This window comes from Cervus elaphus, chromosome 10, assembly GCF_910594005.1.
Source record: "Cervus elaphus chromosome 10, mCerEla1.1, whole genome shotgun sequence".
NCBI lineage: Eukaryota > Metazoa > Chordata > Mammalia > Artiodactyla > Cervidae > Cervus > Cervus elaphus.
In genome coordinates this window covers 26,058,090-26,070,376 of record NC_057824.1, presented here as the reverse complement: position 1 = coordinate 26,070,376, position 12,287 = coordinate 26,058,090, and the positions used below count along the sequence as shown (strand labels likewise).

At 47.8% G+C, this 12,287-nt stretch overlaps 1 protein-coding gene across 1 annotated transcript in view; it reads left to right on the top strand.

The window, feature by feature from the left end:
- Positions 1–5,836: 5,836 nt before the first annotated feature.
- Positions 5,837–12,287, top strand: part of CPPED1 (calcineurin like phosphoesterase domain containing 1) — a 127,537-nt gene continuing 121,086 nt past the window's right edge. The window contains exon 1 of the mRNA XM_043914349.1: positions 5,837–6,036. Within this exon, the coding sequence (XP_043770284.1) occupies positions 5,967–6,036 (70 nt within the window). The 5' untranslated portion in view covers positions 5,837–5,966. The remainder of the gene's footprint in view (positions 6,037–12,287) is intronic.

The following is a 12,287-nucleotide window of genomic DNA, read 5'->3' as shown; positions in this document are numbered from 1 at the left end:
ACTTATCTATTTATTTTTTTGAGTAACATTGATTGACAATCAACTCTAATGGAAGTTGTACATATATCCATTTTTAATTTTTATTTTAAAATATATATGTATGTATCTATTTATTTCATGCCTAACCTTATTTTAAATTTTTAAAAATTTATTTTTATTTATTTGGCTGTACTGGGTCTTAGTTTTGGCACTTAGGACATTCAGTCTTCACTGAGGCATGCATAATCCTCTAGTCACAGCATGTGGAACATAGTTCTCCAACCAGGGACTGAACCTGGGCCACCTGCAATGGAAGCTCAGAGTCTTAGTCACAGGACCACCAGGGAAATCATTTTTAGATTTCCTTTCCATTTAGTTCTCTACAGAGCATTGAGTAGAGTTCCTTGTGCTATACACTAGTTATAGTTCTCATTAGTTATCTAGTTTATATATAGTATTGTGTATATGGGGCTTCCCTGGTGGCTCAGTGGTAAAAAATCTGCCTGCAATGTAGGAGACCTGGTTTTGATCCCTGGGTAGAGAGGATCCCCTAGAGGTGGGCATGGCAACCCACTCCAGTATTCTTGCCTGGAGAATCCCTTGGACAGAGGAGCCTGGCAGGCTACAGTCCATGGACTCGCAGTGTCAATCTCAGTCTTCCAACTCATCCCACCTCCCTTCCCCGCTTGAGGGGAAACCATTAGTTTGTTTTCTACTTCTATGATTCTGTTTCTGCTTTGAAAATAAGTTCATCTGTACCATTTTTGTTTTAAGCACTTGGCTGTGCCAACTCATTTAAGCCTCCAAGCAAACTCTATGACCAAGATAATACTGTCGACTTAAAAATTAGCCACAACCTAAAAGTTGAGAGTTAACGTTTTACGCAGTGGAAATTTTTAGGACTTCCAGCCCGAGAGACAGCATCTCAAGTGACCCTGAAAGAACTGCCCCGAGGAGGCAAAGGGAGGAGCCAGGATATACAGAAGTTTTACAACAAACGGCTGGTAGTGTGAACATCACAAGATTATTGTTAATTAAAGGAAGCCAGATATCCCAAGTTAAGGAATTTAATATTTTTCTATGTATGGGAAGATGGTAAGAGTCTGGGCTCACTGAAATCATTTCTTTCATATGTGTCTCAGCTACCCTGGGGCCAGTATCCTGTGTTTTTTCACATCCTGAGCTCCCCTGGGGCTCACTGTATTGAGTGGCTGTGGTCCTGATGACTGCTGCTTCACAGGTATTCTTCTCTTTCCTGAGTGCCCTTAGGACTCAGGAACTCACACTAGAGGGCTGCAATCACTGATGACTGTGACATCCTCATTTACTGGTATGGCAGGAAATATTCCATTTCTCTATGGTTTTTCCAGTAGTCATGTATGGATGTGAGAGTTGGACCATAAAGAAAGCTGAGCGCTAAAGATTTGATGCTTTTGCACTGTGGTGTTGGAGAAGACTCTTGAGAGTCCCTTGGACTGCAAGGAGGTCTAACCAGTCCATCCTAAAGGAGATCAATCCTGAGTGTTCATTGGAAGGACTGATGCTGAAGCTCCAATAGTTTGGCCACCTGATGAGAAGAACGGACTCATTGGAAAAGATCCTGATGGTGGGAAAGATGGAAGGCGGGAGGAGAACGGGATGACAGAGGATGAGATGGTTGGATGGCATCACCGACTTGATGGACATGAATGTGAGCAAGCTCTGGGAGTTGGTGATGGGCAGGGAAGCCCGACGTGCTGCAGTGCATGGGGTCGCAAAGAGTCAGACATGACTGAGTGACTGAACTGAACTTGACTCCATTTCTCACTGCAATTGTTTTTGCTTGACAGAGGGCTTCCCTGGTGGGTCAGATGGCAAAGAGTCTACATGCAATGCGGGAGACCAGGGTTCAATCCCTGGGTCAGGAAGATCCTCTGGACAAGGAAATGGCAACTCCTTCAGTGTTCTTGACTGGAAAATTCCATGGACAGAGGAGCCTGGTGGGCTACAGCCCATGGGGTTGCAAAGAATTAGACACAACTGAGTGACTAACACTTTCACTTTAGTGAAATTGAGGCATGGAGAAACTAAGTAATTTGCAAGCTCATACAGCCAGCAAGTGGGCTTCCCTGGTAGCTCAGCTGGTAAAGAATCTGCCTGCAATGCAAGAGACCCTGGTTTGATTCCTGGGTGAGGAAGATCCCTTGGAGAAGGGATAGGCTACCCACTCCAGTATTCTTGGACTTCCCTGGTAGCTCAGACTGTAAAGAACCTGCCAGCAATGTGGGAGGACTGGGTTCGATCCCTGGGCTGAGAAGATCCCCTGGAGGAGGGGATGCTATCTCTAGTCCACGGACTCGCAGTGTCAATCTCGGTCTCCCAACTCAGCCCACCTCCCTGCCCCCCTTGAGGGGAAACCATAAGTTTGTTTTCTACTTCTGTGATTCTATTTCCCCTTTGAAAATAAGTTTTGTTACCACGGCAGGATTGTTGCCTGGAGAATCCCCATGGACAGAGGAGCTTGGAGGGCCAGAGTCCATGTGGTCACAAAGAATCGGACACGACTCAGCAACGAAGCGCAGCACAATCAGTGAGTCTGACTCTGGAACTCCTTATATTCTTAACTGCTATCATTTACTACTTCTTGTCCAAGAGTAGGGAGCAGTTGCCCTGGTCATTTTAGCCACCCAAGCAATGCTTCAGATATAGGTAGCTAGTTAAAAGAATTTCCAATCTTGTCGTATCACAAGAACTCCAAGGGAGTTAAAAGCAGACCCTTTTTCTGGAGATTTAGACTCAGTAGTGAAACTGAGCTGTGTCACTCAGCCCTTGTGGGCTCCTGGACATAAAAGCCTCTCTTAAAAATTTTTAAAGATTTATTTATTTTTGGCTGCACTGGGTCTTTGTTGCTGTACACAAGCTTTCTCCAGTTGCAACATGTGGGCTATAGAGCATGCACACTTCAGTAGGTGTGGCTCATGAGCCCAGTTGTCCTGTGGCATGTGGAATCTTCCTATGCCAGGGACTGAAACTGTGTCCCCTGCTTTGGCTGGCAGATTCTTAACCATTGGACTATCAGGGAAGTCCATAAAAGTCTTTCTGTGTCCCCCATTTCTTGGTTACAGGAAATAGACTTCATTTAAGCCTCCATGACCTTTGCTGAGTTCCAGTTCAGTACAGTTCAGTCACTCAGTCATGTCCAACTCTTTGAGACCCCATGGACTGCAGCATGCCAAGCTTGCTTGTCCATCACCAACTCCCGGAGATTACTCAAACTCATGTCCATTGAGTTGGTGATGCCATCCAACCATCTCATCCTGCCTTCCATCCTCACCCCCTTCTCCTCCTGCCTTCCATCTTTCCCACCATCAGGGTCTTTTCCAATGTCAGTTCTTCACATCAGATGGCCAAAGTATTGGAGCTTCAATTTCAGCATCAGTCCTTCCAATGAATATTCAGAACTGATTTCCTTTAGAATGGACTGGTTGGATCTCCTTGCAGTCCAAGGGACTCTCAAGAGTCTTCTCCAACACCACAGTTCAAAAGCATCAATTCTTCAGCACTCAGTTTTCTTTATAGTCCAACTCTCACATCCATACATGACGATTGGAAAAACCATAGCTTTGACTAGATGGACCTTTGTTGGCAAAGTAATGTCTCTGCTTTTTAATATGCTGTCTAGGTTGGTCATAGCTTTTCTTCCAAGGAGCAAGTGTCTTTTAATTTCATGGCTGCAGTCACCATCTGCAGTGATTTTGGAGCCCCCCAAAATAGTCTCTCACTGTTTCCATTGCCTCCCCATCTATTTGCCATAAAGTGATGGGACTGGATGCCATGATCTTAGTTTTTGGAATGTTGAGTTCCTGTGGGCAGGTCCAAACAGTTGCTAATCAGTGAGGGGGCGGGGAGGTGGGATGGATGCAGAGACAAGGAAGGAGCAGTCAAGAAACAGTAGTGCAGCCTTGGGGCAGGGTCCTGGCTCCCCCTCAAGGGATGCACATAGCAATATCCTTGAGTTGTTTTGCAGATACTGAAGTCCCTACCGGGTGGGATATGTTAACTGAATGTTGCCCACAAGCACGTAGACCCCAGACCAGTTGGAACCAGGAGGTTGATCATGCTGACTTCAAGTTGCCTCCCCACCATCAGAAGAATATTCATGAGCTGATCACACCCTCCTCTTTGAATCATTCCTATAAAACTTCTCACTACCCCTTCCAGGTCTTAACATACAGTTTTGAGGACATTAGCCCACTGTGGCCCTCTTTGCCCAGCAAAGCAATAAAGCTCTTTTTTTCTACTTTACTCCAAACTGTCTCCAAGACACAATTCGGTGATGTGGTACAGAGGCCGAATTTCATGTACAGCAGCTCCAGTCTGGAAATTTTATTTTTAGCAGATTTGACAAACACTGGCTTAGTAGTTCATTTTAATTATTTTTTTTTTTTTAAAGCTGGACAGATACTAGAACAGATGGGCGGCTGCTTCACTACTTTCCTGGGTGTGTGTCACCTTGTGCATATCATTTCATCTCTCTGGGCATCAGTTTCCTCTTCTGATTAACGCAGCAAATGATAGCGCCATCCCCTGAGGTTTTTGTGTGGATTAAGTGAGCTGGTGCGAACTGCTTAACAATCCCAGATGCTTAATGACGGGTGATGACAGTAATGTGTCACCAAGCAAGGACTCTTGTGTCCATGGTGCAGAAAGCCAAACTAACGTTGGGTGTTGGCAGCAAAGTAGAGTTTATTTGTAGGGGGTGGCAGCTCATGCTCAAAAGACACAAATAAACTGATGGCTTTCTAGCAAGGGTTTTAAAAGACAGTGTTAGGCAAGAGTGTCTAGAATGCTTATAGACTTTCTTTTGATTGGTTGGTGGGGTAACAGGGTGATGTTTCTGAAATTTTAACCTTCTGGTTCCAACCAGTCTGGAATCTTGTGCTTGTGGTCAGCATGTAGTCACCACCCTCCACCTGAGTTGAGTGGTGTCTTCATATACATCAGACTGTTTATCCACATTCCTACAGAATCTGGTGACTCTGCTGTCTTAATCATTAACTGCTTGAGCCTGCTCTTTGGAACTCAACAGAGGCCTCAGAGGCTAAAGACTCCCCCCTCCCCTCCCCCGCCACAAATAAACAAGGGAACATGGCAGGGTTTTTCTACCCTGGAAGGCCCCAGTCCTGGTTGGTTTCAGCCTCCCCTATTCTTTGATAGTCCTCAATCCTGACGGGAACAAGGGCTGGACAGAAAGAGTAAAATTTTCAATAGTGAGACTAATCACAATTTGGTACAAGAACTCAATTTTAGGGGGATTTGGTTTCCAACGGAATGATGGTGGTGGTGCTGATGACAAGCAAAACTGAAGCTGCTTCAGAATGAAATGTCAGCGATCACAGCAGGTGGCTTGTAGAACGTCCGGTCTTATCCCCCAAGGACAGGGCTGGGTCCTTTGGGCCAGATAAAATACAAGTCCCCACTTAAACTGTTGTTTCAGATAAACAACTACAAAGATTTAAGTACACTATCTTGCAAATTACATACGACATACTTATCATTCATTGCTTATCTGAAATTCCAATTTAACTGGGTGTCCTGTAATCTTGGGATTCCCCGGTGGCTCAGAGGGAAGAAGAACCCGCCTGGAATGCGGGAGACCTGGGTTCATCTCTACTTGTTAAACCCGGAACCCCCACCTTTAGCGAAGGGCTGCCCCCATGCCTGAGCCCAAATTCACTCCCTCTGCCCAAGCAGGAGACTGGCAAGTGGCCTCCACTCGCCAGGAGCCCCAGTCGATTCCAGAGGGGCCGCTCACGTTTCCGCCCCGCTCAGACAGCACTAGTGGCGCCCCGACCGACCGAGTCCTGTGCGCCCGCCGGCCCCGCCCCGCCCCAAACAGAGGGCGCAGCCCCCAGCCGGGCAGGCCCCACCCGGCGCTTGGGCAGTCAGGAGTCTCGCAGCTCCTTGCTACGCAGCGGACTCAGTTGAGGCCAAAATACTCGCTCGCCATGTCGGCTGCAGAGGCGGGGTGTGTTTTCCACAGAGCGCGGGGCAGGACCCTGGACGCCTTTTCCTCAGGTACTTCCTGCTGGGGAGTGGGTGGTTTCAGGGCTGCGGAACATTCGGCGCGGGGAACCTTAGGTTGGGATGCACACCTCCAGCCGGACCCCAGTGGGGGCTGCACCCCGGGGGCTGGGGACCACAATAGCAACCGCACCTCCCGCACGTGGGGCTTCCAGGGGCGCCTGTGAGAGAGGTGTTCCTGGGCTTGGGCGTCCGACAGTCGTGGAACCTCGTTGGCCTTGACCGAGGTCTCGGAGAGAAGATAAAAGTGAGGCAGCAAAACAGTTGATAGCGCGGGCTGTGCAGTTAGACTTGGTTTCTAAGTCCTGCCTTGGATACGTGGCTTAGGGAGTGTTAGCCTCAGTTTCCTTATCTGTAAAGCGGGAATAAAACAGCGAGGTTCTGTGTGGCACGGGATAAGCGCTGGGTGCACGTGCGATGCGGTTATTTTTATTATGGTTGTTGACCATGATGCAGTTTTATACTCCATAATCATGGTTATCTTCTACAATATGAGTCATTCACCCAAATGTTAGCAGTGCCTTCAGAGCTAAGAGAGCGAGCGGGGAGGCAGTCAAGAGTTGTGTTCTAGTTACCTGCTTGGACTTTGGAGTTTGCTAATTCGCCTCGCTGTGAGAATGGGTTTGTTAATGCTTACCTCACAGGAGAGAGTTAGCAGGTTCAAAGAATTTCTGTAACCCAGTTCCTGACGCAGGCCAAGTGCTGAGTGAATGTTCACTCCGGAGCCCCAAGAGAGACCACTGTTCCCCGTTCCTTGCTCCTCCCTGCCAGTTTTGCTGCGTGGAGTCACCTTCCCTCCCATGAACTCGCCGGTTTTTGTCACCCCGGGGAAGTCACCCCAGATGCCCTGTACAATCCGGCTTGTGCTCACCTTTATTGCTTCACGCTCGCCATTCTTCTTGTTCAATTCTGCTTCACTGGGCTTCTTGAACTCCTGTTTTAAAAGGCCAGGTCCTTTCTCTCTGTGGTGGTTTAGTTGCTAAGTCGTCTAGTCGTCTCCGACTCTTGCAACCCCATGGACTGTAGCCTGCAAGGCTCCTCTGTCCATGGGATTTTCCAGGCAAGAATACTGGAGTGGATTGCCATTTCCTTCTCCAGGGGATCTTCCCGACTCAGGAATTGAACCCAGGTCTCCTGCATTGCAGGCAGATTCTTTACCAGCTGAGCTAATAGCTGGCTGATGGATCTGGCTCTTTCTCAAACCTTCCTACGTTAATTAAAGTTTGACCAGTTTCTCAGACAAATTTTCCCTTGGTCACCATTACTAAAGTAGGTGTTTTGTTGTTTTTTTTTTTCCCCTGTAACTCTCTGGTCTAAAGTTTTGTTCTTTTATCTTCTGCAACTGTTGGTGGGGGAGTAGGGAAGGAGGCGGGGCTCTGGAAGAGCATATGGGGCCAGAGAGCTGGTTGAGGTGGATTTTAAAATACAACCTGTTATAGTGCCCATTCTCTAAATATTGTTTAAATGTGCCTTTTTCACTATTTTTTGAACCCAAGTTCATGTGTGTGACGCACAGTGAGGCCAAACAAACCAAAATATCAGTTTGGAGCAGAGGAGGGTTTATTGCAGGGCCAAGCTAGGAGAGCAGGTGACTCACGCTCAAAAGAATCCAGGTTCCTCTGGTTTTCAGGGAAGAGGTTTTGGTTCTTTTTTTAAGATTTTTTTTTTCTTTTTTTTAACGTGGACGATTTTTTGGCTGGGAGGCATTTGGGATCTCAGCTTCCTGACCAGGGATTGTAAGGGGGAGTCTTAACCACTGGACTGCTAGGGAAGTCCCTCTGGGAAGAGTATTTAAAGGCAACAGTTGGGGAGATAGCTGCAGGATGAACAACTTTCTTCTGATTGGTTTCTGGTGAGGTAACAGGGTAGGGCCCCAGGAATCTCAGGCCTTAGCCTCTAGTTCTGACCAGTCTCGGGGGGTCTCACCATGTTAGTTATCATCCTCCACCTGGGGGATGGGGAGGGCTACAGAACTCAAAAGACTGGATCAGATTGTTTTGTGCCTCCTTGTGGAGGGACTGGGACTCTGTTTTATCCTGTCATTATTGTTTCTTGACTTTTCCCTTCGTTTCTGCATTCCCTCAAGTCCCTCATTATTAACCCCTTGAATCTGTTCTTGGGAACTCAGGGAAGGTCTGGGAGACGAAAGCCTTTTCTTCAAACAAGAAATGAGGGACACAGAAAGGCTTTCGTTTTCTGGAGGACCCCTCGGGTTCCTTCTCTGTTTCAATCCAGTGTGAGATTTTTGAGGTTTATCCATGTTGGTATAAGTAGCTCTTTAAGAATTTTCCACAGTTCATTGCTCATTTTCTTACTGGGCAGTATTCCATTATATAAGCATATATCAATACTTGATACATTCTGTTGCTAGATATTCTGAGGATCTTCCCTTTGCTTTCCAAATCTACACTCTCCCTTCCCCACCGAAATCTGGAAGGTTGATCTCCATGGACTTCATCCATGGGCTCCTTGCCCTTGGGCCTTCTGTTGGGTTGAGCCAATGGGGCGTCCCGTTTGGAGACCAGAGGGATGGGAAAGCTAAAGTGTTTATTCCCCTGACTTTTTCTCTGTGGAGCTGCCTCTGGCTGGCTCTACAGTTCAGTCACTCAGTCGTGTCTGACTCTTTGCGACCCCATGGACTCGGCACACCAGGCCTCCCTGTCCATCACCAACTCCCGGAGCTTGCTCAAACTCATGTCCATCAAGTCAGTGATGCTGTTCAACCATCTCATCCTCTGTCGTCCCCTTCTCCTCCTGCCTTCAATCTTTCCCACCATCATTGTCTTTTCCAATGAGTCAGCCCTTCGCATCAGGTGGCCAAAGGATTGGAGCTTCAGCTTCAGCATCAGTCCTTCCAATGAATATTCAGGACTGATTTCCTTTAGGATGGACTGGTTGGATCTCCTTGCAGTCCAAGGGACTCTCAGGAGTCTTCTGCAACACCACAGTTCAAAAGCATCAATTTCTTCAGCGCTCAGCTTTCTTTATGGTCCAACTCTCACATCCATACATGCCTACTGGAAAAACCACAGCTTTGGCTAGATAGACCTCTGTCAGTAAAATAATGTCTCTGATTTTTAATATGCTGTCTCAGTTGGGCATAGCTTTTATTCCGAGGAACAAGTGTCTTTTAATTTCATGGCTGCAGTCACCCTCTGCAGTGATTTTGGAGCCTCCAAAAATAAAGTCTCTCACTGTTTCCGTTGTTTCTCTATCTATTTGCCATGAAGTGATGGGACCTGATTCTCTGATCTTAGTTTTTTGAATGTTGAGTTTTAAGCCAAGGTTTTCACGCTCCTCTTTCCCTGGCTGTACTCCTCCCCTGAAGTTTGCTGCTTCTTTCAACATGACCTTTTTGCTGGAACTCTCGTTTCAGATTTGGGTAACCGCTTCCTTCCTCCTTTCAGACAGAGTTCTGCTTCTCTGTGTTGGACTACTAAACCGTCCTTTGATGTTCTACACTCAACTCATCCCAAATAATCCCCCTTTAAACGCTCCTTTAATTGTCATAATTTGAACATGCCAGCTATTTCCTGCGAGGATCCGGATATGATGGACATTCAGTTCTTTCTGTTTTTTGCCATTGGTAACAGTGCTGTTATGAGCCTTCTGGTACAAGTCTTCTTGTGGACACATGGGAAAATTTCTCCAAGGCATCCACCCAGGAGAGCAAAGTTGTGGGTTGCAGGATAAAATCTTTCCAGCTTTACTAGATCGTGTCACATTGCCTTCTAGAATACTTGCACCAACTCATATTCCCACTAGCAGGGTATGAGAGTTCCCTGTGACTCTGCTCTGTCTCTTTTCAGTTCAGGAAGTATTTATTGCAGTCCTACTGCATTCTCTGGTATCTTGTGGAGAGTAGAAAAAAGCAAGGGGAAGGCAAGGACCCATAATCTAAGCACAAAGCTATGGCACAAAAAATAGGCTACTGCAGTGGGAGTTGGGATTTTAAGCGTTGGTCCTGGGTGTTGTTGAGACTCGTAACATAAATCGGGGAGCAAGGAGGAGGGTCAGGGATGATGGGATTGATTGGGAAGTGGTGGCTTCGAGGTGCCTTTAGGAAATTTGGGGCAACCTGGAGGATGCAGCGCACAGCTGGGGATGGAGGTGTGGGTGCTGCCATCCCCCGAGAGGCAAGTAGGTGGGATGGCTGTAGGAGTCAGTGGCATTGCTCAGGGGAAAAATGTGGAGTAGTGGATGGTGTGTGTGCGTGTGTGTGTGTGTGTGTGTGTGTAAGCTTAGGATATGCCTCCGTTTAGGAGGTAAGAAACAGGAAAAGACACACGGAAGGTCTCAGAGCAGGAAGCAAGCAGACATTTTGGAAGATAAACCCAAGAACCAGCCTTGGTACCAGAGTTGGGGAGGGGGACTCAGGCAGGGTGGTGCACAGGCTCAGATGCTGCAGACGTCTAGGTGAGTGGTAGCTGAGCAGGTGTGATTGTTCTGTCACCTTCGGGAGGACAGTTTCAGTAGAGTTGTAGGGGGAAGCCAGGGGGCATGGTGCTTGAGGAATGGCAGAGAGTGAGGATGTGCAGTCAGCGAGCATAGGATTCTGTTTGAAGCCCTTCGGTGCTGCAAGGTTGACGTAGGACACTAGCAGTTTGAGGAAGGAGCAAGGCTGCTGGAAGACTGAAGGGTTTGCAACAGTAGTGAAGATGGTAAGAACAATAGGAGCATGTAACATCTATCAGCTGTTTATGTCTTGCCAGGCACTGTATTCTGTGCTGTGTGTGGACTGTCTCAAGTGAAAGAAAGTGAAAGTTGCTCGGTCATGTCCAGCTCTTTGTGACCCCACCCCATGACTGACTGTTTGGTCCATGGAATTCTCCAGGCCAGACTACTGGAGTGGGTAGCCGTTCCCTTCTCCAGGGGATCTTCCCAACCCAGGGATCAAACCCAGGTCTCCCACATTGCAGGCAGATTCTTTACCAGCTGAGCCACAAGGGAAGCCTATGGACTATCTCATGTGATCTTCAAAACAGTCCTGTTGAACTAGCTATTATGATTATCTTCTTTCTATAGTGGGGAGAAAGTCAATCTCAGAAAGGCTGGGCAACTTGCCCAAGGTCACGTGATTGGTCTAAGATGTATCTGGGGTTGAAAAATGCAAAAGGCAGGTTCACTGGTTGGAGAGCAGTACCTGAGGAGATGGGAAAAGATGGGATTGAGGGCTCAGAAGAGGGCTTGGCCCTGGGAACAAATGTTCTCTTTGACCATCTCTTCCTCCTTCTCTGTCTCTCTCCCTACCTCTCTCTCTTTCTCTCTGTCCACCTATCTCCCAGACCATCCATTCGCCAGTCTGTCTGTCATATGTCCATCATTTCATCTGTCTGTCCATCCGTTTGTCTGTTGGCTCATCCATTTGCCCACTCAACAAATGTACTAAGCCCCTCCCTTGTCCCAGCAATTGTATTAGATCCCAGAGTGCATTGATGAGTGAAACTTATTGGGAATGGCAACCCACTCCAGTCTTCTTGCCTGGAGAATCCCATGGACAGAGAAGCCTGGTAGGCTACAGTCCATGGAGTCACAAAGAGTCGGACACGACTGAGTGACTAACACAGCCCACCTCTGACACGTAGCTACTTGGAGAGCCCGATACTAACCTGCTGGGTCACGTGGACCAGCATAAAGAGCAGCCTTGGCAGATGTCAGGGAAGGGAGGGGATCTGAACAAGACCCTGAGGAAGGCTTCCCTGGGGAAGAATGTGTTGGCTCCTGGTTGAAGGGTGAGTGGGAGGGACCTGGGCCCTGAAGGGCAGGAAGGCCATTGTGGCCCAGAGTACGAATCTGACATGGTGGGACGGGAAAGGGACGGTTGAAAGGAGAAAGCAGCTCCTGAGTGTGGAGCAGGGCGGCGTGGCATGAGTCTGGCTTATGGGAAAGGGGGTCATCAAAGAGTTTTGTCTTTTATCTTGTGGTTGTGGTTATTCAGCTAAGTCGAGTCAACCCGTAGACTATAGCTGCCCAGGCTCCTAGGTCCATGGGATTTTCTAGGCAAGAGTACTGGAGTGGGTTGAGTGGGTTGCCATTTTCTTGTCCAGGGGATCTTCCCCATCCAAGGTTCGAACCCGCGTCTCTTACATCTCCTGCACTGGCAAGCGGGTTCTTTACTGCTAGCGCCACCAGGGAAGCCCATGACCCCAAGGGCTTTTAAGCTGCATGTATGAGGTGATCCCGTTTCCATTTTGGAAAGAACTGGCTGGCTGCAGCAGTAGCAACAGAACTTCTGCCTTCGAGGA